Source organism: Panicum virgatum, chromosome 9N (assembly GCF_016808335.1).
Source record: "Panicum virgatum strain AP13 chromosome 9N, P.virgatum_v5, whole genome shotgun sequence".
Lineage (NCBI taxonomy): Eukaryota > Viridiplantae > Streptophyta > Magnoliopsida > Poales > Poaceae > Panicum > Panicum virgatum.
In genome coordinates, this window is record NC_053153.1 from 45,861,927 (window position 1) to 45,888,008 (window position 26,082).

The window sequence follows — 26,082 nt, forward strand, 5'->3', positions numbered from 1 at the left end:
TTGTACTGCTTCTTGTACTCTTGGTATACGGCCCTTATGTACAGCATGCTTAGCTGCTCATCAAATTTTGCTTTGCATGCTCGCACCAGCTCAGCCTGAATCACCAATTACCCATTTTTTTGCACTCAGCATATGGACAGCATAGCAACTATGAAGCAGTAGTTATTGCAATTATCATACTTCTAATATATATTTCCCAACTTACCAGGGCATAGTGTGTCTCGCCGGCATCCATGTGGTCTACATGTTGAAGTGAGTCCAGCATCCTTTTAGCAAACATGTGCAGGCTTGTACTCTCATTAACATGGCCATCTTTAAGGACCCTGTTCTGGCTTTTAGATCTTTGTGTCGATGTCATTCTCCCACAGTACATCCTCTTGAAGTAAGCTGTTATCCACCTCTCCCTCTTATCCCACAGGGCTTTATTGCGGGGTTTTTAGCAATGCCATATTCATCAACTAGCCTTATCCATTCGATCTCGAATTGCGTTGGCCCAAGTGGATAATTTATCCAAGATTTCAATCTTTCTTTCAAATTCTTATTCTTGTGTTGGACGTACAGCTGGTCCAGCTCATACTCCCACGGCCTCAGAATGTGCCAGCGACAGTTTCTATGTTGTGTTCTGTCAAACACCACCCCTATTACTTGCCTCATAGCTGGATCCTCATATGGCAGTAGACAGTAAACCAAGGGGGAAGGGGGGACAGTGTTAGTCACACAGTTTGCAATCCAGTACAAACTAATACTTGCAACCAGAGACTATGAAGTTTGCAATCAGCATATTACATATTTTTTGCAACCAGATACTACAAAATATGCAATCAGCATATTACATAAGAATTAGGGGATGGAGGGCACACCTGTTAGGATCACATGAGGCTGCCGACCACCCATGCAGCTCTTGAAGGTCTCAAACAACCACTTGAATGATCCAATTGATTCATCACCAATCAGTGCTTGCCCGAATGTTACATTCTTCAAGTTATTGTTTGCCCCAACAAACATGGCTAGTGGCATGTTCTTGCTATTTGTTTTGTGTGTCGTGTCAAATGTAATGACATCTCCAAAGTCTCTATACTTAGCCTTCCGGCTTGCATGGCTCCAGAATAAGTTTTCAGCACCCCCGTTTTTGGATCTGCATCCACATCCCAGTAGAAGTGCTAATTGTTCTTCTTACACTCCCTGAAGAATTGCAAAAGCTTGTTAAGATCATCATCTCTTTCCTCCCTAACTTCCTCCGCCTTCCTTAAGCATTTTTTAAAAAAATAAGTTCAGGAACGTAAAACAAATGCAGTGGGGGATGTTGCAATTGAGATGGTTTAAAAAAACCATCAGCACCTACATGTTTTTTATGTCCTTCTCCGTAAAACCCCACATATGCCGACCATCATACAGATCTGCCATCACATTCAATGCTGTTTGATGTGGAACCCCATTTCTTGTCATTATATTGAATATGCCACACATGCCTTCCTCCATGCTCTTGTGTGCATGCATGTATCTTGTCATTCTAGGAGATGGTTCCAGTTTGTGGTTGTGGGCTTCATGCACATGATCAAAGTACCACTGTCCCCGCTTCTTGCCATGCTTTACTTTGACATATGCAGGGCAGCTGCACCTTTTTTATCCCTTTTCAGTTTTGTTGGGCTCTTCCCCTTTTTTACCTTCATGCCATCCCTCCCTAGAGCACACCCAATGATTGGTTTCCTTGCTAGTTCTGGCTATCCTTATATTGAACCCAGCTAGCTTTGCATAGTCCCTATAAAACATGTATGCATCGTTCTTCGTAGGGAACACCTGCTTCACTCTTGTCACAAACACATGGGCTATATTCGGATCCTGCAGGAAGAAAAACCATCGATACTTTTACAATCAGACAACATTAAGTTTTGCAATCCAAAGTCTTGGTAATTTGCAAACCAATTTTATTTATGCCAGGTTGCATGTGCAGGCAGACCATAGAGTTTTGCAACTTTTTTTTTGTACATCCTAAGTTGCAACTACTAGTAGCTTTAATTTGCAATTCGGCTAACATAAATCAATTTGCTCATTGATTTGTAGGATTTTTTTTTGTACATCCTAAGTTGCAACTACTAATAGCTTTATTTGCAATTCGGCTAACCAAATCAAAGCTATATAGTAGTTTTATCATAAAGCCATATAGTAGTTTTATCATGCAATTCAGCACAATCCATCCCAGATTTGCAATTACTAATAGGTTTAATTTGCAAGCCGACAGACCCTCCCAGAATTTTCGCAATCCCTGCTATCCTTAGCACAATCCCCGCCCTCCAACCCAGGTTTTGTACAGTGCTTACCGGGTAGATAATCTGCGCAGCGTTTGGAGTCTTCAGGGCTCCTGGAGGCAGTGCCACGGGTGGTGTTAGCGTCGACATGTGATGGATGGGATCAGCAGAATCGGCTCCGGGGTGTTGCGCAGGAGCTACTACAACAGCAAGGGTTGTCGTTGGGGCGGCAATGGGGGGCAATGACACCCTAGACAACGTCGTACTTGCTCCTTCCACCGTGGAGCACCGAGCTCTGTACGCTGCCGTATAATCCCCAATTGCAACTGTGCGAACTAGCGCCTGCGAATCGTGATTGAATGCTGGGGCGGGGGATGCAGGTTGGATCAGCGGCGGCGGCGCCATGTCCCGCAGGTGGATCTCCAACTAGATTGGGGTGTTTTTTTGGAAGCGGCGGCGGTGAATTGGTGATTCATATGTTCCTCGATCCATTCAAAACACAGCACCCCATTTATTTTGTCCGAACGCCGCCTCCTCGAGGACATCGCACATGGTTGCAACTGAACAACATTAATGTTTGCAACTGGTATATAACTGGTGTTGCAATTTGACGCTCTGCCGCGGTAGGCCACGCCAGGCGGACCCTGTGAGCTGTCGCGGGCCCATGTGCGTGGGGACGACACATCCCATGGGCCGCCAGCAGGCCGGGGCACGGACGCCCCCGGGAGGTCTGTGTGTAGGATGGTCTGCCCGTCCGCCAACCTGACGCCCCCGCCCCACGTTCCGCGTCCACGTTTGCAGTTTTTTTCTTTCCTGCCTACGTTCGCAGTTTTTTTTTCTTTCCTGCTTTCGCACGTCTGGTTTTCCACCGAGCGCCGGTTTTTCACATGTTCCTTTTTCCTGTCTGGTTTTCCAACGAGTGCTAGTACTAAATACTTTTTTTTATTCAGAGGAATTCACGGAGACGTGTTTTATCCGGGATGTGCAATGGATGTTTCCTCTTGCGAAGCAATTAGAACCAGCTGGACTAATTTAAATTAAAAGCTGATGGCGTGCGATGATTTCTCACCCGTAGTGATCAATACGTCAGTAGCCGATTAGGGACATATACTACCAGGTAGGTAGCTACTAACGTTCTTCCTTTTTCTTAAAAAAAAAGTCACCAAAACACAAATATTGCATGCACATGCTCCAGTCATTCATCGATGTTGTGAAATTCAGTATTTACGATCCAAAGCAAACTAATTCCGTCATTTGTACTCCATGTTCTGGTGCCCCTCATACGGCTGATTGATTTATGTACAGAAAAGGATTGTTTGAGATTGGCAAACGAATATCTGTGCACGAAGCTCTATTCTCCCTAAAAAAAAGTCTGTGCACGCGCCATCTCCAGCAAGCAAGCAACTCCAGCATGTGCAATTTACAGCAAGCAGTCCTGGTGTCCAACTTGCTGCACAAAACAATTCATTTTCAGATGTGATCCCTCTCCAGCAGATTTGTGATATGTGAACGACTAAGCATATAGAAGCGCAGGTACACATTAAATGAGATATGTGCTAGGAGCTGATGAACTGAAATAAACATGTAACATTAAACTAGTCGCACCTTTGCAGATGCCACATCCTTACCCTCGCTCACCACATCCGTAGATAATACTGAAATCAGTAATTTGATGATGAGAAAAACCTGACCGAATTGAGACTTATCAAGATTTCAGATTGGCACATTGCAATAAATCCAAACAATTTGTTTCAAGCATGATACTGGATATTTTTTCTTGTCAAGAAAATATTGGAATAGCAAATCCCTGAAGTTAATAAACATTAGGACTGTACCATCAAATTCAGACTATATTTGCCATTAATAACATCAGCATTGCCAAATAATTGCGTAGAAGTTGAACTGGATAGGTCTGGGTACCCGAGGTGCATTCTATTGATTAATCTATATTATTATCCAAAAAAATATCACCATCATTATGTAGATAGTCATCAGTATGCATCTAAGGAGTCTGAATAAATGTAGTTTCTCTAGAAAGAAATCTTATCAAACATAAGTTTGCTGCAACAATGCGCATCTAGACATCTCGGTCTCTAAACAAAAACATGTTGTATATCTGAATTCTCAACATGCACTCATCTTCACAACAGGTACTCAACAGTCAAACTTTACAGGAAGCGATGATTGGTAATAAATTGCTTGGTCTAGGAGACAATCAGCAGCAAAATGGTATGTAATTACATCATGAAGCAATATAGACCAATCAGATCTCAAATGGTCTGCTTAGATTTATTTAAGGTGGAATTAAATCAAGTACTAGTGCACCCAAATTGGATGGGAGATGCAGAGTTACAGACTGAGTGGGCGTGCTGCCAACTAAAGAGCAACCGTTCAGGAAAGAGGAGGGGCAGCGACACATATGGTTGATTCATCCAAAATTTAATAACAAAATTGAGTACATTTTGCTAAAGATTGGTACATGATTGCATTCCTAAACATAGAGCACAAGTTAATTTTTCATTGACTCTATTTGCACAATCTGCTATAGTTCGTATGCTCACGGCCTCCTAATCTCATGGCATGGTTCATTTGGACAGTTTCACTAGTGGATGTTGTTGATGATGGGTAAATCTATGATCTAACATTGGTCTACACATGATGGGATAATAAACCAAAAATGGCAAATCCTAATCAGTTTCAGTTGAATAGTTTCCCTAAAGAAAAATTCAGTATCAGGTGAAACATCCGTTGGTATTGCAAAGACATGTGCTAAACGAGTATATGGCAGCTCGTCGCCACAAGAATCAGCACCAGGACACCCTATGGCGCCCGTACATCCAATCAAAACTTTGTAATCTGCTATACATGACATCTAGCTCGCGGCTAAGCTCAGAACCACGGGTCACCTCATCAATGTACTGCAGAATTGCAGAGAAGTCTATGTGAATCTTAGACTCAGGATGAACTGATTATCGATAATCCAGGTGGACAGGTTCAATTAAGACTGCAGTCAGCAAGTCAATATGCACTAACCTTTGTGTCAATTGTGTGAGGAAAAGGAAATTTATCAGGATGTCATCACTAGCAAGGGACTTTATCTGAACTAATCGATAATATTAGGCCAGCTGAAATAACAGAGACAGCATGTTCTTTTATCTATACTATACTACCTTATTTACGGTCAATTAGTTAGGGAGCTCGTGATATGGCATAACAGGGATTCTGTAATCATACAAAGTCTAACAAATATTAATGAACCTTAGTAAGATAATGCAGGCACTTGAAATTGGTGGAATGTACCTTACCTTCTCTGATGCACTTCATGTCCATGTGCAAAATTCATCCGGTGCACTGCCAGCTGCAGCGTGATAAGTGCTTGCCCAGCTTAAACTGCAATTCACAATTCAAGATGAGTTCATCAGCTACAATGGAAAAAAATCTAAATATTTGGACCAGCAACCAAATTTGAAGAACGACTCACTGGTAGGAAACTGTATGCATCGGTTCAATCCCTGCACCTAATTCGGTCCGCATTTGTTAGCCACTCAATCAGGGACTTATGATAGAATCTCACTTGGAGTGTGGAAATCCAATCATCTGGGAGAGTGTTTGATGTAGGTTGTCCAAATATAATACCCGTTGAGAATACATAAGCATGCATATGGACAACAATGTTCATTAGATATAAGATTTATGAGCATATGAGCACCTCTTTGTCACACAAGAAGTTCTACTAAGCATGCCATAAAGTGTAACAATCAGAAACCTCAAATCTGAACGATCAACACCTATATATAGATAAGTTTAGATTGATCGATACTGCATATTATGCCCAAAGTTTAATAGGTGCAGTGCAATCTAAGAAGACATACTGATAGGATTTCAGGAAATAAAAGGTATTTCTGTAAGAAAATCATGTAATTGGCACCCTGATCAAACCTTTACTGCATAACTTGAACTATTAACAAAAAACATAAATGCAGAGAAGACTGCAGTTTCCTGGACCCATCTCCTGCAGGAACCAGAACAAAATATGCAGGAGCTGAAGTACAAACTGATGACAATGGGGAACGAGACTGAACCAGCACTGGCAAGCATCACCTGACAGTTTCGCAAGGAGGTCTTGGCATTCAGCATATTGTCGAATAGTCGTTGGCACCAGGGTAGATCCAGTCATCCCAGGAGGCAGCGGTGGCACCATCGCACCAAGCGGGGAGTAAAACAGCAGCCGATTGAAAAAAAAATCTCAACCAATATCCATCCAGAAATCACATCCGCCATGGTCCAAATAAACTAGAACTAGTTAAGATCCTCCTCTCCAAGAATCTTTTATCTGCTCGCAAAGAGGAAATTAGAATGGAAAACATGCTCGCAGGGCATACTTGGATCGATCTGCGCACCTTGGGGATTCAGGGTGAGGTAGATCAAGGAGCAACTTGCGCAGGGCGAGGAGCTCGATGGGGCACATGACTCGCTGGAGCATCTACACGGGAGGAATATCAAGCTGTCGCGGAGAAGATTGGATCCCTACTGTCCGTCCAACGCTTCTGTTGCCGTCGCCGCCGATGCAGAGAATTGAGCGGTCTCACGGAACAACAACGGGAGGAGTGAGCCACGTCAGAAAGAGAGGGCATCGCCTTGGCTGCGGGGACATGCAGGAGCTGGCCGGCGGCGCCAGTCCTCGGATCGGCGATGGGAGGAACAGCAGACGTACCGTGAGCTGGGCGGCGGAGTGGCATCGGGAAAACCGGCGATGGGAGGAGTGAGCAGCGACGGGAACAGGAGGGCATCGCCTTGACCGTGGGGGCACGCAGAGATTCACCGGCGGTGCCAGTCCCGGGGTCATCGCCGGGAGGAAGGGCGGACAGATCGCGAGCAGGCCGGTGGAGCAGCGTTGGGAAAACTAACCGCGAGCTGGGGAGGAGAAACCGCTTCGGTGGGTCGTGGGGTGGCCGGGGGGGATGGGGCTGACGGCTGACGGCTGACGCGGAACAAAACCGTGAGGGAAAAAACAGGGCAGCGCGGGGCCAATCGGACGCTCGGTGCGCCTGGGTGGTGTTGGCTGGGTCGGGCATGGAATACCTTATTTCATATCCAGGCTATCCAATAGATAAAGGACGAGTTTTTTCTACACTCGCGTGTAGCTACTTCCATCATTAGTATACCACCATGTATATGTCCACATACTCATTTATCACTTTGAGTACGTTCATATACTAATTCTAAGATACTTCAAATAGATATATGCAAAAAATTTCAAAAGCATCCCTATTTTTTGAATATATTATGATTATACATTACAACTATATATTAAAAATAAGTATGTCCATATACTCCATATATAGTCACATACCCAATGTATATACCATCATATATTGCCTTGTATGATCACATACTTCACATACACACTCTTCGTTGGATCAGATACATCATACATCATGAGATATATACGTGGGAGTAGCTACAAGCAAGTGTAAAATGAATTTTCCTATAATTTAATATAGGAAAAATTATTTCTAAACTTGTTTAAGGTACCGTTGGTAACACCAACCGGTATCTAAGTCTCTTAAGGTACCGGTTGGTGTTACCAATCGGTACCTAAGGCTCATCCACTCTAAAAATATCGGTATGAAAATGAACCGATACTTATGTTAGTACAGGTACCGATGGCTTGTTTTCTAGTAGTGGACCATGCATGCATGACGACAGCATCAAGGCCGTTGTAATTGATGAGCCTTTGATAGTGTCGCTGAAGCTAAGGCTGCCTGAGAGGTGATATGGACCTATGTGTAAGTAAGTGCGTTCACTCGTATGGCGTTTTTCCCACTGATGATGAGTCCACATGCATGCTAATTCGTTTTGTATCGGTCCAGAGAACGAAAACTAGTCTCTGCGTCGCCATCCTTCAACGCGCCTCTGCACACGTTTGCTAACTGGTAGCTGTTTGCGTTTGTTATTAGGGCCCTGTTTAGATCCAAAAAACTAAATACAATTTTTTTGTAAATCGTCTACATGGTGTATTAAATATAGTTAAAAAATAAATCGCATTACATAAATGGACTGTAAATCGCGAGACGAATCTAATGAGTCTAATTAGGGCATGATTAGACACTAAATTGCTACAGTAAATGTACAGTAACATGTGCTAATGATGGATTACTTAGGCTCATTTGATTCGTCTCATAGTTTATAGACGAGATCTATAATTAGTTTTGTAATTAGTCTACATTTAATACTTCAAATGTTAAAGATTTCCTTCTAAAAATCTCAAAATCCAAAATCCAAAGTGATCTAAACAAGACCCAGGTCGACGTATCTATAGCTATAGTTTGCAGAGCGCGCAAGCATAATTTGTCATACAGATAATATACCGTTGGATAGCATATACCCCGCAGTCTTTCTGGCGATCATCTCCGCCGATCCATTTCTTCTGCTCCTTATTGGATCCCCTTGACCTATCTCTCCCCCGGTATAAATTGGCACCCTTGCTCCATCATTCTTATTGCAAGCAATCTGCACTCCAGAGCTATAAACTGGTCTGTACACTTCTCTCTAGCTAGTCAGAGTACTACTCAGTAATTTTTTCTTCTGCGCCGACCTTAACCTTTCTCCCTCCTGCGCATTCAAGTGCAGGTTTTCATAGCAAAATCAAGGCAAAAGCATGGCTTCCCAAAGCAGGGTGGTGCTGAAGAGGAACACGATGACACCTGCAGCATGCTGCGTGATGCTGCTTGCCGGACTGCTGCTTGTTGCGGCTGCAGCAACGGCGGCGGCGGCCCCGGTGGCGGTGGAGGACAGCAGGCACCAGAATCCGGTGGTGAAGCCTGAAATATCTTCGCCGCCGGGACCCAACTGCCCTTACTGCTATGCTTACAATTGCGAGCCGAGTGAATGCCACGGTTGGTGCGGTTGCTAGCTCCTGGTACCCATGACGACGTTACACTTACGTTGCCACGCAAGAAAATAAACAATGGGCCGAGGGCACTTAAGGCCCATTTTGTATTACTCCCTATCGGAATCCACACATTTGCCGTGTGCCAGAAGCAAGGCAAAGCCTGAAAACCACACGGCAAAGAGTTTGCCGTATGTTGCACACGGTAAACTCCACACGACAAACAAGCATCGGCAAAGAGGTTGTTTGCCGTGTGCCATTTATCGAGCACACGGCAGAGTTTGCCGAGTGCTAAAACCAACACTCGCCAAATATTTTACGAAGGGAATAAAAAAACAAAAAGTCGCCGCCGTCCCCCCGCCACGCCACCGCCGCGAGCTGCTCTGCTCCACTTCCGCTCGCGTGCCGCCGCGCCGCAAGCTACTCTGCTCCACCATCGCACGCACGCTCCGCCACCGTGAGCTGCTCTGCTCCTGCAAGCTAGCTGGCCGCCGCCACGGCTCCACTTCCGCTCGCGCGCCGCCGCCGCTCCGCTTCCGCCGCGCCGCGAGCTGCTCTGCTCCACCATCACGCGCACGCTCCGCCACCGTGAGCTGCTATGCTCCTGCAAGCTAGCTGGCCGCGGCCGCCGCTCCTCGCCCCGCCGCCCCTCCTCACTGGTCGATTTATTCCGGTGAGGGATGAGCGAAGGGGGGAGGAGAGGAGCCACGAGAGGGAGATGGACGGAGAGGGCCGGGGAGGGTGGTGGCCGGGGAGGAGGAGCTCTTGCCGGCCTAGGGCCCGACACCGACGCCGCCGCTGTCGCTCATATCGCCGTCGTTGAGGACGACGCAGAGAGAGACGAGAGACAGAGGAAGAGGGCCGGCGGCCTTGACTTGGGAGGGAGGGGGATGATCCGGCACATGATTTTTGAACCAATGAGAGAGCTCCATTTTGAAGCCTTGAATTGATGACGTGGCAAGTGTGTTTCTTGAACTGCCTTCCTACACATTTTGATACCGACAAATAAGCTCAAATGAAAAAGTTGAAAACTACAAAGTTTTAGATCTTGTCGAAATATACAATTTTGGTATAGAACTTATTTCCATCCGAAGTCATTTGAAAGTTTTAAAATTTATAAATTCAAAATAGATAACTTATAATGACATTTTAAAGTATTAAACAATCTCAAATATAAAAGTTCAAAACTACAAAATTTTGAATTTCTTCGAGTTGTACGACTTTTGTACAAAGTTTTTTGTCATATGAGATCATTTAAAAAAATTGTATTCAAAAAATACATCCACTAACTCTATCACATACAATCACACATATACTTCTTTGTGAGATGATTCGATTTTGTAAACATCGCTATGACAAAATATACTAAATCTTTTCAACTTTTTATCACAGCCTCTACGTGTGATACCATCACATCATGACAAATCTCATAATTTTCAGACTTCATTTGCTATTTTTTAGAATTTACAAATAATATGAATATAATTTTTTTGCCGAGTGCCAAAAATAAAACACTCGGCAAACAACTCTTTGCCGAGTGTAAAAAAATACTCGGCAAACTTGCGGCTTTGCCGAGTGCCAGAAATAAAACACTCGGCAAAGAACTATTTGCCGAGTGTATTTATTTTGCCGAGTGTTTTTTATATGACACTCAACAAAAACCATATTTACCGAGTGCTCGAAAAAATACACTCGGCAAAGGTTCAAACACTCAGCAAATATCGAGTTTCCCGTAGTGACTCCTCCTACTGGGTGCTGCGGTTCCAGTCCCTGTTGCATTGTGAGGAGGGAATTCGTCCTTTCAATAATTAATAAATAAAGGGTGTGAGATGTCCTTTAGGTTACCTTCATCAATAATGGATGAAGAGCAATAATACACTTTGCTTTTAATTATTTACTTTGACTGCATACGCTTTTCTTATTATTGTTTTATCAGCTGCGTCCAGATGTACCAACAGCTAGCGATCAAAAGGAAAAGGCCCTTATTCTGAGCTTGCCTCAGGAGGTGCCCAGATGGTGGCTCAGCGTCGTACGGTTGGAGAAATAATTTTTACCAACACTACCTTTGTAGAGTATCCACTTGCCAAGTCGAGTGGTTTGAGAGAATAGGTGGAGACTCATGGTTTTGACATTTTTTTTTCCAAAAGCCAAATCTGTACTAACCCAGCCCGTCAAGTGCAGCCTCTCCTTTCCTTAGGTTGCAGATGAAAACGATTACTCAAGTTACACATAAGCAAGTGCATAAAGGACCAATTACACGTAGCTGTGCAAAGCTACTTCAAAAAGAGATAAACTTATTCTTAGCACAAACTAACTTCAATATACATAAGAATATTATACTACCTAGAAATTCTATATTGATGTTGCTTAGGTTTGACTGTTCTAACCTTGTAGCTGGTGTGATGAGGCCGACTTATCTGACCGGTCTAACCGTTCTAGCAAGAGTCTGAATACAATTAGATTTTTTCATAAATTTAGATCTGTAAAAAGGATTCTTTGTGGCGCAAGTCCTCCCCACCATATAATTGTAAGGCCGATTGAGGGTTTATCCAATCGATCAAACACACAAACTTTTATCTTTTTACTTTTTTTTGTCCTAGCTTTTCCAATTTATTACTTGCTTTTCGTCTCTACATCGATTGAGGGCGTTCTAGGTGGCCTGCCGACTCTAGAACAACCCTCATGCGCCTGCACTGACGGGTCGGGCTAGTGTTCACAGGTTCGTCGCCGATCTCTCCAGCGCAACCGCTCTGACCGCCCCTGGCACCGATCTAATCGGTTCATGCAGGAAGAGCTGCAGCGAGCTCTTCTTCGCGCCGTACGTTCGAGTGCGTCCGTGTGTTGGTCCCCAAAAGGCATCAGCACCCGTTAATATGCCCTCTCATATAGAAAACCTTCAAGTGATCCTCTGACTCTTTAGGCTTCTGAAATACAGCTTCGCGTGGCCCAAAATCCAGATGAGCAGTTTCCTCCTCTGAAATTGTCAACTACTCTTTAGAGAAGTGCACAACATTAATTTCTATATTGCTGTGCTCAGGAGAAGCCTCATAATCTACCAACTCCTCATCATCAGGCACTGGAGGAGCAGCTGGTGCTTCTGTCGAATCAGTAGTCGAAGTGGGTGCAACTTCTTCGGTTTCCTGCTTTACTGCAGGCTCGACCGGTCTAACTGGTTGCTAGAGTCTGGAAAATACCCACAACATTCAAAAGATGAATCATATTAGGATGCAATCTCGTGAAGAGCGGAAGCAAACATCAAGATTTCACCGTGAACACATAATCCGATCAAACGACTTTCAAATCACGTGAAACTTTAGCCATAACCTCACAATAAAATGGTGAGTCTATACCAAATGTCACTTAAAAAGATCAAGAGTTCACCGTGAGTTTCGACCAAGAACACTACTTTAAGTTATTGGGAGAAAACTCCACATCCGTCGAGCTTGTGCAGGGATCACCTTAGATGATAAAGCTCATGTCCTAGTTCCAATTTTTCATAAGAAATTCGTTGAAAATCTCAGGGATCACGAGATTAAAATTCAAGAAGAAATAGCTCTGAGAACAAACAATGGAGAAGTACCCGCAAGGTAATTATACTAAAATTCATTTAGCGTTTCTTCCGACCAAATACAACTTCTAAGAAAATTATATTTGTGTTAAGTATGATAAAATGGAAAAGTTACATGTAGTAAATCACGTGTATATGGATCTCGAATCTGAACATATATGAGGTCCACATGGTCAATGATGCACAGAGCACTCTACATACGCCCGGCAGTGAAGTTGCTATATAATTTTGCTTCCTGCTGTTGAATGCATCTCCATTTCCTTTCTGGACATGTTCTTCATCTGCGAAAATAGAAATATACTTATATAATAACTGACATAATAAACGTCATCTCTTCCCTAGAATGACAGGAGATATTCGTATAACTGGTATATTACTTTGCTAATTATTTATTTTATATATAGTATTGTTTCCAAAATAATTTTTTCCCATTTGTATATGGAATGAAATTAGATCTCACTCACTGCCTCTCTCTCTTTTTATCTTTTGCTTGGGAAGTGTGCTCCCCTCGCAAGCACGCTTCCCAAGTGATAGATAAAAAATAACAGGTGGGGTAACATTTTAATCCTAGCTGGACTTACTAGGTTTTGGCCCAGCCCACACCAGGTCAATCTTGGTCAAAGAAAACTAGACTTGAGACAAATTAATTTAATTATTTTTTCAACTATAAAAGAGTGACAAGCCTAAACCTGACCTGAAAAATTGGCTTGAAGTTATCGGGGGGGTGGGGGGGGGCACAAATTTAAGACCTAAATTTCTGGATTTTGTTGATCTGATCCAGCCCGACAAATGTCCACGTCCAAATCCAATGCATATATGATGAAAAAGAGAAGATAGCAAATTAACTACCTTGGCTAATAGCACGACCTTAGCTATGGTAATCTGTAACCCTGAAACACATGAGGAAACGCAAATACATTATGTTCCATGCATAGGTAGTTGATTCGAGGTAGCTCCAATAGTGTTTTAGTGAATAAGATAAATACTGCAAATGACAACATTACTTTATTCGTCCCATAGATATAGTCACAAAAGGTAAAAATGAAGGCGAAATTGCTTTGGGTGTGCCTTCCCGTGTAGTGATGGAAGTCGTGGTGTTGCGCGCCGCCGTAAAACGGGATGAACCTGGTTGGGCTCAAGGGGAAGCTGAACCTGCAGGATGCATCATGCACTTCATCATCATCTGGTCTCCCCAGTCTCTCTTCCCCAACCCACACACACAATCTAACAACATCCTGTTATGTTACCCGCTGTGCGTGTCGATGGACTGGATGCCGCCTAGGGCGAACCAGAGCCAGAAGGTGGTCACGTGGCAGGGCACCATGGCCGGGCTAGCGAAGGCCACAACGCCGAGGATGAGCACCTCCGCCCAGTGCGCGTACGGCGCGGCGAAGCCGATGGGTGCCGTGTACTCGTGGTGGACACGATGGATCTTGTCGTAGGCCCATGCCGTGTGCAGAAGCCGGTGGACCCAGTAGGCCTGGTAGTCTTCCACGAGGAAGTAGACCAGCAGCTGCGCCGCCGTCTCCCCCACCGACGGCAATGGCAGACCCGTCCGGATCCCCACCATCTGATGTTCATAATACAATTGGTTATTAGATGCGGCAACTCATTAATTGATTGTTAGATGTCCATCGCAGTACAGATTTAGCCTTTTGTCCCGGTTCCAAACTGGCTTTTGTCCCGGTTTTGGAACCGGGACAAGGCTTCCGGGACAAAAACCGGGACAAAAAGTGCCCGACGTTAAAATTTTTTTTGTAGACCACGGGATTCGATCCCAAGACCTCTTGCCCAACGCAGGGTTTTCTTGTCAATTCACCTAAGTAGTACACGTGACTCAGTATAGAATAACTTCTTTTTGAACTATCATGTGGAGAGGTCTTTTGTCCGGGTTGGTAACACCAACCGGGATAAAAGAGGCCTTTTGTCCGGGTTGGTAACACCAACCGGGACAAAAGTGTCACCCTTTTGTCCCGGTTGGTGTTACCACCCGGGATAAAAGGGTTGGGCCTTTTGTCCCGGGTGGAGCCACCAACCCGGACAAAAGGGGGGCCTTTTGTCCGGGTTGGTGGCTCCACCCGGGACAAAAAGGCCCTGTCCCCCACGTTGGCCCGGCTAGCCGTTGGACCCGGGACAAAAGCCACCTTTTGTCCCGAGCCCAAAACTAACCGGGACAAATGGCCTGAAAGAAAGATCTATTTTGTAGTAGTGGAGCTGAAGCGCGCCGGCGGCGGGGGCCACGACGCGCACCGTGTTCTTGTAGCAGCGGATGAAGTCGGCCGGCGTCCGCCGCACCCGGGGCTGCAGCTTGTATGGCGGCGAGGTTTGCTTCGCTGAGGTCCGGAGCTCCAGCAGCGCGAGAGGAAGTGGTACCAGCGTGTAGACAACAGACAGGAGGATCACAGTGTGGAAATGGAGGCAGTAGTCCGGCGTCGCAGAAGAGTACCGGAACCACGCAGCCTCCGCCCACGTCATCGGTCGCCCCAGCGCCCCCTCGGCCTCCGCCGCCGTCGCGTACGGGATCATCTTCGGCGAGTTGGATGGCCGGATGGTTGTGGCTCGAGGACGGTGTTATTATATGTAAACTATGGGCGCTCTGAAGATCATCCAGCTTGATCCAGCTGCTTATTGGTGCCTGAGCTGTGGACCCACAAAAACGCATCGTTAGCTGCGGTCAACACTAATAACTTAATGACCACGCGAGTAATGATGACAAATTACTTAATGTGTGAAGTCCGATGGATTTTGTTTTCGAAATAAAGGTTTGATTGTTAACTTAGATGTGGGGAGATTCGTTCTTATTTATCTGCGGATGTAGCACCTACATGTCAGGTTCTTAACTATAGTCAACTAACCAAACTAAAATCCATTGTAACCAAAAGGAAACGAATTATAATTTGAATTTGTATCCACCAACAATTTATATAGGCAACGTATGCTATGCAAACCACCATCGTATGCAAACTATGAAAACTTCAATCTGGGTCATCGGATCAACATCCAAGTGGAGGGGCGCAGGGGCGTGGGAGGAGAGATTTGCAAAAGTGTGATTACCCAATCCAAGGGCGGATCCAGAGTGTAAAATTATCCCATCTCCCATGTCCCTTGGATGTTGATCCGATCGCCCAGATTGGAGTTTCCATTGTTTGCATACGAAGGTAGTTTGCATAGCATATGTGAATTTATTTTAATTTTAAAAAAGATACTAAATAGATAAGTGAATTTATTTCATTATGTTGCTCTATGCAAATCGAGATTCGTATTTGAAGAAAAATGTGGAATATCCATACTATACCGTCCACATATGTGGAGAATAAACTGACTAGTGAGATAATCTAAAACTTATTTTTATGACTAATTACTATGACAGATCATACTAAATTTAAAATCTCTATAACTTTGATTCATGCGTGTTGTGATCTTGGGAACCTTGGGCATTATCTCAGGGCATGTACAACGGGCCGTTGTGAGCCGTCCGTAAACTGTATATTTTGCAACCCTTGTGTGCTGAAGCCGTTGTCTTACGAGGCGACCATAGCGGGCTCGTGCTCCCGGGGCAAAGAGACGCCAAGGAGACGTGCTGTACAGGGTCGTTGACTGGAGGCAACGAGACGCGGATCCGACTATGGCATACCGGAATAATCCAAGCTGTGTGCCAAATCCATTCCTTGGTGGGCGGCGGGCTGCCGCTGCCTCTCCTTGGTGGACATCACCTTTCTCGGCTTCGGCTCCGGCATCTTCATGCTCACCGGCCAGGAGGCGAGCTTCGACGCCAGCCCGGCCGTCTCGCTCGCCTATGATGCCACCGGCTTCTCCGCGCTGCTTTCCTCCTTCTGCTACGCCGAGCTCGCCACCGAGATCCCCTCTGGGGGGGGTGCTCCTTCTCCAACCTCCACGTCGAGCTCATGGACCTGGCGGCGTTCCTCGCCACCAGGAACATCCTGCTCAAGGCCGTCGTCAGCGCCGTGGTGCTCGGCCACTCCGGGACCTCCTACCTAGCCGTGCTTATCGGCCGTGATAGCGATGTGCTCCGCATCCACGTGCCCGTGCCCACGCTCGCCGTCTCCGGCGCGTGCCTCACGTCCACCATCAACTCGGGCACCGCCATCATCAGCATTGCCATCATCGCCTTCGTGCTCGTCGGCGGCTTCGCGCACTTTGACCCCACCAACCCCGGCCCCTCCTTCTTCCCTTCCAGCGCCGCGGGCGTCTTCTATGCCGTCGTTATCAGACCCGGGGCAGCGGGACTGTTAATAGGCATAGAATGTTCTAGAGTAAGGGATAGCTCATGGATGTACCTTACCTCTCTTGTAACTACCCGAATAGGCGTAGAACTAGCTGCAGTACAAATGAAACTATCCGAATGTGTTGTAGTAGGACTCCAAATGTACTAGGCTAGGACTTTCCATGTATTCCTATCTCCCCGGATATATAAGCGCGGGAAGGGACCCCCTCGAAAAACATCAACACCTAAGGCAATACAAGCAACCGCACAGGACGTAGGGTATTACACACCTCGCGTTCCGAACCTGTCTAAATCCTTGTGTTCGTTACACTATCGAGTTCCAAAGCAGTCGATCCCTATCTACAATCCTACTGCTAAGGGTATCCCTGAGCAGGCTTGGCGGTAAACACCGACAGCTGGCGTTCCAGGTAGGGGACTTGGCGAGTTCATCGGCGAATTCGATGGCCAATTTTGCTTTCAGCACCATGGCGCTTCCTCAAGGCGCCACTTTCGTCTTCGGCTCATGGGTTTGCGTCACCAATGGCTTGGGTGGCTTTGACAGCCACCTAGCCAACCCCACCACGCTGGAGGCAATCTCGTCGAAAAGCTGTAACAAACTCGCCGGATTGGATGATCACGGCGTCATGCTACTTCCCGACCTCTCCAAGGAGATCGAGCTAAAACTCGAAGACAACTCGGGTTCTACTCGGACTCAGATTGATCTCAAACCGAATTCTACTCGGATTGAGACTCTCCTTGCTCAATCCATCTACGGGTTGCGTAACGCATCATCTACTTACCAACAGATGATTAAATCCATCTAGGAAAATAGCTTGGATCAAACCTTAGGCGTCGAGAACTCCTCAGCCACCGCTAGTCGGGAGGTACCTATTTTCGACATATACTCAGACCCAGACGAGTCATCCTATGACAGCCAGCATTTCATCACCGATGCGATGGCAAGGTTTCAACTCCAGTCTTGCCAGTATTACTCACTTGCAGAACTACTCGACAACCTTCGAGAAGTCGCCAGCATCGATGATCTACCGTTCAAACACGGTACCCCCTTACACCTGCACGGGAAACTGGATCCGGGGGAACCGAACTAGCCGATTATGGATCAGACTTGGAAAGCTACACTCCAGAATGCCTGGTCTCCGTGATCAACCCAGCCCAACCAGGCAGCCCAGCGCCGCGGCCCTACCCCTCCCTTCTTTCCCAGGCGGCCCAGCTACCCCTTCCTGCTCGGCCCGCTCCCTCCCGCGCTCGGCCTGCTCCGCATCGGCCTGCTCGCCGCACGCGCTTTTCCCTCTGACCGCAGACCCACCTGTCAGCCAGCGCCCCCCCTCCACGGTCCCACGCACCAGCGCCCCGCTCCCCGCACGCTCTGTGCTCGCCGCTGCTCGCCCGCTCGCTGCAGCCCCGGCCCACGCGTCGGCCGCTCCTTCCTCGCTCTCCCGCGCGTGCGTTAGCCCCGCTGCCATGTGGCCCCCAGATGTCGGCGCCCTTTCACCCTGCAGCCGCATCCCCCGCGCGCCCGCTCTGTGTCGCTGACACACCGGCCCCGCTTGTCATCCCCGTCCCCCGCGTGCCTCGCTCGCTCGCTGACGTCGCGACTCCACGCGCCAGGCCCTCCTTCAACCTCGCGCAACGGCCGCGCCCCAGGACCGCCTACGAGCTTGCTGCCCTGACCCCGGACCTCGCCTGCGGCGCAATTTTGCCCGGACGCCGCTGCAGGTAACACGGCCGCCGCCCCGTTTCTTCGCCGTTGGCGAACCACAGGCCATTCTGATCCGTTGTACACTTTCACAGGCCACACACGGGCCAGATCGAGGGTTCCAGGTGCTTGGAGGAGTCCCGCATCGACCTCGCTGCCGAACCTCGCCATGCACCGCCGCCGGACCGACGCCGTCAACCCTACTACGCCACACGCCTATCCTATTCAGTGCTAGGTGAGCACCACCTTGGTCCCCGATACCTTTTGCACCGGTTGTCTTGGGCCGTAGCACGTGACCGAGTCTAGAACACCGGCTTGCCGGTGCTCCGCCACCGCCCGCCCGCGGCGAACTTGCTGCAGCACAGTCTAGCCCCACACGAGCCTTGCCTTGGCTTGCACTAGCTCAGCGCACACACGCAGAAGCCACAGCACCCAGATCCAAGCCCCAGAGCCGCCCAGCGCTTGCGCGCCGGCGGGCGCCGCCGCGCAGATCGGCTCCCTTCGCCGCGCACGCCGTTCCGAGCCCCGAGCCGTCTCCTTGTTGCCTCCAGTGGATCACGCATGCCGTGAGGAGTGTCCCCGACCCAAGCCCACTCCGTTTTAACCCCGGGAAGGCCGAGTTCGGCCAACTCTGGTGAGGCGACGCTGCAGGAACCTCTGTTCCGGCGACTCGCGCCGCCGCCCCGCGCGCCCAACCTTTCCTGGCCGCGCGATCCAGATCGAACAGCCCAAAACAGATCCAGCCCGAGTCAAACCAGCAGAGAACGGTCAGCGCCAGTAGGTTTTGCAAAAGAGACCCTGCCTTTCATCGAAATCAACCCGCAGTCCATGTAGTTCAAAAGTAATTCCAGAAAGGCCCAGTTTTTAACATTTAGACCCCTGACCTTTCCGGTTTTAGAACCCGCGGTCCAGCCCCTGTAGTTTTGCGCGTTAGCCCCTGGATCTAACCATTAATTATGTGTAGGTCCCTAGTTTTTTGCAGAAAACCCCTGGAAACTCTGTTTTTCTTACAGTTTAGCCCCTAGATCTTGTTTTAAGCCTAGTTTTTGCGTTCTAGCTCCGTTCTAGGTGTTCTTTATGTCCACGCGATCGTTGTAATGCGTCGAATAGTTCTAGCTCAGTTTTGGGTGCTGTTTTTATTTATTGTTGTACTGTTTCTTAGTGTTTTCCTTTGGTTGCATGTATGTGTATGTGCTAGCCTTGTTTTGGCGTTGCGAACGTGAGTAGACGTTGATCCTTCGGAGGAGTACTAGGAGCCAGCTTCCGCGGGACACTTTGAGCAGGAGGAACACTTTGAGGAAGGCAAGTATAACATGAACAACACCTATCACCTTTAAATACAATTTCATACTGCATTTTAATACTGTATGCCTATAAGGACTTTCCTAGCCACTTTATATATATCCCTTGGGTTGCATTTTGGTTAGTTGTGCTAGGTGCCGCGCTATAACACACTTGGTTCTTTTTAATTAATTTGATTAATGGTATATGCAACTTAATTCTGAGAGTGGCCCTCTGTGCGGTGTACTTGAGTGGCTCACGTCTCGTTAAAATATGTTTTGTTAGAAATATGGTTTAGGGGGCCAGTACGGTGCTTAGTGCTGGGTTGGCCACTCTCCATAAGGACCGGTACATAGAGCGACAACCTGGGACAACAGCGCTACCACAAGACTGGAATGGGACGGTTTTGGCTTACTAATTAGGTCATTTTGGTTCGGGAGTAAGAGGAAGGGTGAGCTTCAATGGTCCCTGCGCTATGAGGCTTGGTCTGTGTTATCTTGTACCCCCTCGAGGTAGGCCCCATCGTCGCGGAGCCTGAATCCTTAGCGGTTACACCTTACCAACGTGGTCCTTTATAACGACCTCGTAGTGAGTTTGCTAGTCATCTCACCTACTGAAGTGTGATGAACAACTAGCGTAGCTCACGACTTGTGGGTAAAGATGTGCAACCTCTGCAGAGTGTAAAACTAGTATACTAGCCGTGCTCACGGTCATGAGCGGCCCAGATCCACCTTTTTTATTAGTGGGGTTATCTTCCTTTGATTAGGGGGGTTCCCCGGGTGGTTTGGATTGGTTCTCAGTAGTTCATAATTAATTCTTATTAATTACTATGTAACTGGGGTATGGTAACTCATCAACTTGTAGTAAATAGCTTTAATAAAATTTTGCCAAGATTAAAAGCTAATGCAGTTAAGTCAGCCAACCTTAGAGCCTCATAGTTTGTGTTATACTTGTTGAGTACAAGTTGTGTACTCACACTTGCCTACTTTACTCTTTTCCTCTTGTCTCTTTGGGGACACCCTACTGCTACTCAGTTCCCGGCGACGCGAAGGAGTTCACCCGGAGCTACCAGGAGTATGAGGACTTCTAGGCGTTCGTCTCCCAGTCGACGTCCCTGTGGTGCCCAGCTTCCGAGAGTTTTCGTATATGTTTTTACGCTTCCGCTGTATCAGACATTTTGTCATTCATGTAATAAATAACATTTGTATTCACTTTATTATATCTTTTTACATGATATGTGCTGTGATATATTGTTCATTCTGTTGTATATACGTGTGACTTGATCCTGGCACGTATATGATTGCTCGGTTTATGTCCTTTTATAAATTGGGTGTTACACAAGACGAAGATGAAGCTACTCGTACAGCCCGCAGAGCAAGAAATCAACGCAGAGGAGAGCGCAGGGCATGAGCTGCCGAGCGTGCTCGTATTCCCCCGCATAACCTCAATCAGGAGTTCAACAACACGGTGGACCCAGTATCCACTACTCTCATCGCAGCGATGATAGAAGCAACTCTGCGCCTCATGCCAATGCCACAAAACCCGCAAATGGAGCGCGTCATACATCTTACTTGCCATGCTGCGAACAACTCAAAAGGCAAAATCCCTTGTCCTCGCTTCATGGTACCTGATCTAGGGCCACTGCAACAGTAATACCTCAAGCAAGCCGCACCCCGGGAGGCCATCATCGTCAACTACAGCAGCAAAACCAAAGAAACCAAGAGGAGCAGGAAGTCGCAAGCAGTCATAGCCCCAGGGGTGGACAACCACCAGCAATCCAAGCTCCAGGACCTCAACCGAACTGCAACAACAACCGTGGTCGCAACCTCAAAAAAGTAGCCGATTCCGGGATGGATGCACGGGACATTATCAATGCAAGACGCCGAGCGCATCTTGCAGCCAACTCCGATCGCTTTCCAGCCCTCAGCAGCGTCTTTGACAACATCGAGTACCCAAAGGACTTCAAACCCACAAACATCCAGAAGTATGACGGTAAGCAAGACCCTGCTCAATGGTTATGTTTATACTCGACCGCTATCAATGTTGCAGGAGGTGACACCTACACCAAGGTCCTCTACTTCCCGATGGCTCTGGAGCCCGCACCTCTCACTTGGTTGGAGAGCTTGACGCGCGAGTCCATACACTCGTGGGAGGATCTCAAGAAGGTCTTCATCGACAACTTCCAGGGGTCTTTACATCGAGTAGCTACTTGACACGCTCTTGTAATGCGCAAGCAGGAGCAAGGTGAAACTATCAGATCCTACGTCAAGCGCTTCTTCGACAGAAGAGCCACCATCGCCAATGTTGCCGACGACGACATCATCGACTACTTCCACAATAGCATCACTGTACAATCACTCTATCATGATTTCGGGCGTAACGGCCCCAAAATGGTGGTGGATCTATGCGACATGATGCAGCGTTGGGCAGACGATGAAGAACAAGAGCGCAATCGCTTCCCACGCCGTCACAACGATAACAATGGGAAACACAACAATGACCGTGGAGGGCCCAGTAACCAGCGGGATCCCGCGCGCAAGCGCAAGCCAAACGATACCGTCGGCACCATGGATCGCATTCTGCGTGGTAAGAAGACTGAAAATCCTCAGGACCAGTTCGTCAAGATCCTCCACAACAAGAGGTGCCCAATCCACCCCAAGAGCAACCACTCAATGTTTGAGTGTTCGATCATACGCAAGTCCTTCCAGTCTACGCTGCCAGACGCTCCTAAGATGAAGCAAAACAAGGATGACGAGGACATTTCCCAAAAAAAAAAGGATGACGAGGACGATAAGAAAGACCCCGACGGTTTCCAACAACAACAAAATGTGGTCAACGTCATATTTGGAGGAGATCCAGGTTTCTCCAAGCGGGCCCAGAAGCTTCTACTCAGAGAAATCCTTTCAGTTGAGCCTACAATTCAGAGACCCTTAAAGTACAGCGAGGTCCCCATCACCTTCTCCAGGGAAGATCAGTGCACCAGCTTCTCTGAACCAGGAAAGTTCCCGCTAGTACTCAACCCAGTCGTCCAAGGATCCAAGTTTACTCGAGTACTTATTGACGGCGGAAGTGGGCTCAACTTGATCTTTGCAAGCACATTGATAAAAATGGGCCTTAACTATATGAGCTTGCTCACACCAAGCAAAGCCCCTTTCTACGGCATGGTTCCCGAAAACTCTTCTGCACCAATTGGCTCGGTTACCCTCCCAGTCACATTTGGTACAGAACAAAACTTCCGGATGGAGTACATCAAGTTCGAAGTAGCCGACTTCAAATCTTCCTACCATGCCATACTGGGAAGACCGGCGCTAGCCAAATTCATGGCAGTGCCACACTATGTATACCTACTCCTCAAAATGCCGGGCAACACAGGAGTCCTTTCCCTACAAGGGGACCTCCTCAAATCCTTCGAGTGCGACAAGGAGGCAATAGTTCATGCCTCTACTATTCGAGTTCCTAGTTCTGTCAGTGAAATACTCGCTGCCGCCATGGAACTCTCACACAACAAGGACTCGATGCCTTCGAAGAAGCCAAGCTAGTCATCGGTAAAACCAACCGGGGATGTAGGCACCAAGACCATCCAGCTGCAAGAGGGAGACGACTCCAAAGCTGCCATCATCGGAGCTGGTTTGGGCGATAACTAGGAACTCGAGCTCGTCAACTTCCTTAGGGCCGACCGAGACGTATTCGCGTGGAAACAAGCCGATATGCCAGGGGTGCCCAAGGAGTTGATCGAGCATGCATTAAAAGTCGACCCCAAAGCCACACCAAAGAAGCAATGGCTACGGTGTTTCTCCCCGGACAAGCGAGAGGCCATCAAGAAGGAGATGACAAAACTGCTCGCAATAGGGTTCATCAAAGAGGTCTACCATCCTGAGTGGTTGGCCAACCCTGTACTCGTCCAAAAGAAGAACAACAACGAGTGGAGGATGTGTGTCGACTGCACTGATCTGAATAAGCATTGCCCAAAGGATCCTTTCAGGCTACCTCGTATTGCTCAAGTAATCGACTCAAGAGCAGGATGCGTCCTACTATCCTTCCTCGACTGCTACTCAGGCTATCACCAAATTGCCCTGAAAAAGAAGACCAAATCAAGACGGCATTCATCACCCGATACGGAGCATATGCCTACAAGACCATGTCTTTTGGGTTGAAGAATGCTGGCGCCACTTACCAGCGCGCGATACAGATATGCTTCGCTGATCAGCTACATCGCAATGTTGAAGCTTATGTTGATGACGTTGTTGTCAAAATCAAGACCCAAGATCAATTCATAGCAGACCTGAAGGAGACCTTCAACAGCCTCCGGAAGTTTCACTGGAAGCTCAACCCAACAAAATGTGTCTTTGGTGTACCCTCTCGAAAAACTACTCGGATTCATTGTCAGCCGCCGAGGAATCGAAGCAAATCCAGAGAAGATCAATGCCATCATGGCCATGGATGCTCCAGCCACCATTAAGGACGTCCAGAAGCTGACAGGCTGCATGGTAGCCTTGAATCAGTTCTTGTCTAGGCTTGGTGAACGGGGCTTACCCTTCTTCAAGCTCCTTAAACGACAAGATAAATTTGAGTGGACTACAGAAGCTGCGGAAGCACTTGAGAACCTTAAACATCATCTCCAGTCACCACCGATTCTTACAGCTCCACTACCAGGAGAGGAACTACTCCTCTACATCGCTGCGACAACTCACGTAGTCAGCATGGCGATAGTAGTCGAACGCTCGGAGGAAGGTCACGCTTGCGGCATCCAGAGACCAGTTTACTTCATCAGTGAAGTACTATCTGAATCAAAGGTTAGATACCCTTCAATTCAGAAAATTCTTTACGGGATTCTAATCACCTCTAGGAAGCTTCGACATTATTTCGATGAGTACAAGATCTCAGTTATCACTGACTTCCCATTGGCAGATATACTCCACAATCGGGACGCCATGGGAAGAATTTCAAAGTGGGCAGTCGAACTGGGGGCTTTGGAAATCAAGTTCAAGCCAAGAACAACAATCAAGTCACAAGCACTAGTCGACTTCTTAGCTGAATGGCGGGAAAATCAAATCCCAGCACCTCACAACGCCCCAGAGCATTGGGTAATGTACTTTGACGGCTCACTCAAGCTCGACGGAGGCAGCGCAGGAGTCCTATTCATCTCCCCAAAGGAAAACATCTCAAATATGTGTTCCAGATCCTGTTCAAAGTCTCCAACAACGAAGCAGAATACGAGGCATTGCTACATGGGCTTCGCCTAGCAATTTCTCTAGGCATCAAGTGACTACTTGTTTGTGGCTACTCCCTACTCGTCGTCCAGCAAGTCAACAAAGAATGGGATATCAATAAGTATACAATGGATGCGTATGTTGAGGAAATCAGAAAGCTCGAGAATAAGTTTTCAGGTTTGGAAATCCACCACGTAGATCGTGACAACAACATGGGAGCAGATGTCCTTTCCAAGCTTGGATCTACTCGAGTAGCTGTTCCACCCGGAGTTTTTATCCATGAATAACATCATCCATCAGTCAAGGTTCAAAATCAACAAACTAATGACGCGGTGGCCCCGACCACAATCAGAGAAGTATTGATGATCGAAGAAGACTGGCGGATTCATTTCATCCACTTCATCAAGGAATTTAAGCTTCCACCACATGTCGACGCCAAAAGCGCTGAAGCAGCACACATCATCAGGCGAAGTAAAGGATTCGTGAAGTGTGTTACCCTCGAGGAAGGCAAGGACATCCTCAAGGAAAAACATGAAGGAGTTTATGGCAATCATGCCGCATCAAGGACACTAGTCAGCAAGGTCTACAGATCTGGTTTCTTCTGGCCAACTGCTATATCGAACGCAGAAGACCTCATCAGAAGATGTCCTAGCTGCCAATTCTTTGGCAAGAAGACTCACGTGCCAGCACACAATTTGATCACAATCCCTCCGTCATGGCCATTTGCCTATTGGATTCTGGACATGTTCGGACCCTTAACCGTAGCTCCAGGAGGATTCAATCATGTGCTGGTAGCAGTCGACAAGTTCACCAAGTGGATCGAGTACAAGCCCATTGTCAAGATCTGATCAGATAGAGAAGTGGATTTCATCTCCGACATCATACATCGGTTTGGTTTCCCCCACGCTATTATTACAGATCTGGGTTCTAACTTTAAGTCGCA

General features: G+C 47.3%; 2 protein-coding genes and 1 long non-coding RNA gene across 5 annotated transcripts; 1 reads left to right on the forward strand and 2 right to left on the reverse strand.

The window, feature by feature from the left end:
- Positions 1-3,422: 3,422 nt before the first annotated feature.
- On the reverse strand, positions 3,423-7,213 carry LOC120690816. Of its 3 annotated transcripts, none has more exons than XR_005681955.1 (6): positions 6,961-7,213; positions 6,647-6,793; positions 5,728-6,579; positions 5,552-5,636; positions 3,852-3,901; positions 3,423-3,696 (listed from the first exon to the last, which is right to left on the reverse strand). It is a non-coding gene; the product is annotated as an uncharacterized LOC120690816 (long non-coding RNA). The 3 variants fall into 3 exon arrangements; XR_005681956.1 differs by lacking the exon at positions 6,961-7,213 and having other exon boundaries at positions 5,728-5,843; positions 6,348-6,579; positions 6,647-6,953; XR_005681954.1 differs by having other exon boundaries at positions 6,647-7,212.
- Positions 7,214-13,572: 6,359 nt separating this feature from the next.
- LOC120693297 (very-long-chain aldehyde decarbonylase GL1-10-like) lies at positions 13,573-15,232 on the reverse strand. The gene is made up of 3 exons (XM_039976721.1): positions 14,876-15,232; positions 13,954-14,276; positions 13,573-13,858 (listed from the first exon to the last, which is right to left on the reverse strand). Exons 1-3 carry the CDS (start codon positions 15,230-15,232, stop codon positions 13,579-13,581), a joined length of 960 nt encoding a protein of 319 aa, XP_039832655.1. The 3' UTR covers positions 13,573-13,578.
- Positions 15,233-16,611: 1,379 nt separating this feature from the next.
- Positions 16,612-17,741, forward strand: LOC120689039 (cationic amino acid transporter 8, vacuolar-like). Its single transcript, XM_039971386.1, has 2 exons — positions 16,612-16,955; positions 17,738-17,741. The coding sequence occupies exons 1-2, from the start codon at positions 16,612-16,614 to the stop codon at positions 17,739-17,741; spliced, it is 348 nt and encodes a 115-aa protein (XP_039827320.1).
- Positions 17,742-26,082: the final 8,341 nt, after the last annotated feature.

What these genes read in the sequence shown, in the direction of transcription:
- LOC120693297 (XM_039976721.1), bottom strand. Translation starts at nt 15,232, where the DNA reads ATGATCCCGTACGCGACGGCGGCGGAGGCCGAGGGGGCGCTGGGGCGA. An exon ending in CTTTCAGGCCATTTGTCCCG is followed by an intron (nt 14,277 to 14,875) that starts GTTAGTTTTGGG and finishes TATGAACATCAG; the next exon opens with ATGGTGGGGATCCGGACGGG. An exon ending in TCCATCGACACGCACAGCGG is followed by an intron (nt 13,859 to 13,953) that starts GTAACATAACAG and finishes TGCATCCTGCAG; the next exon opens with GTTCAGCTTCCCCTTGAGCC.
- LOC120689039 (XM_039971386.1), top strand. Translation starts at nt 16,612, where the DNA reads ATGGACCTGGCGGCGTTCCTCGCCACCAGGAACATCCTGCTCAAGGCC.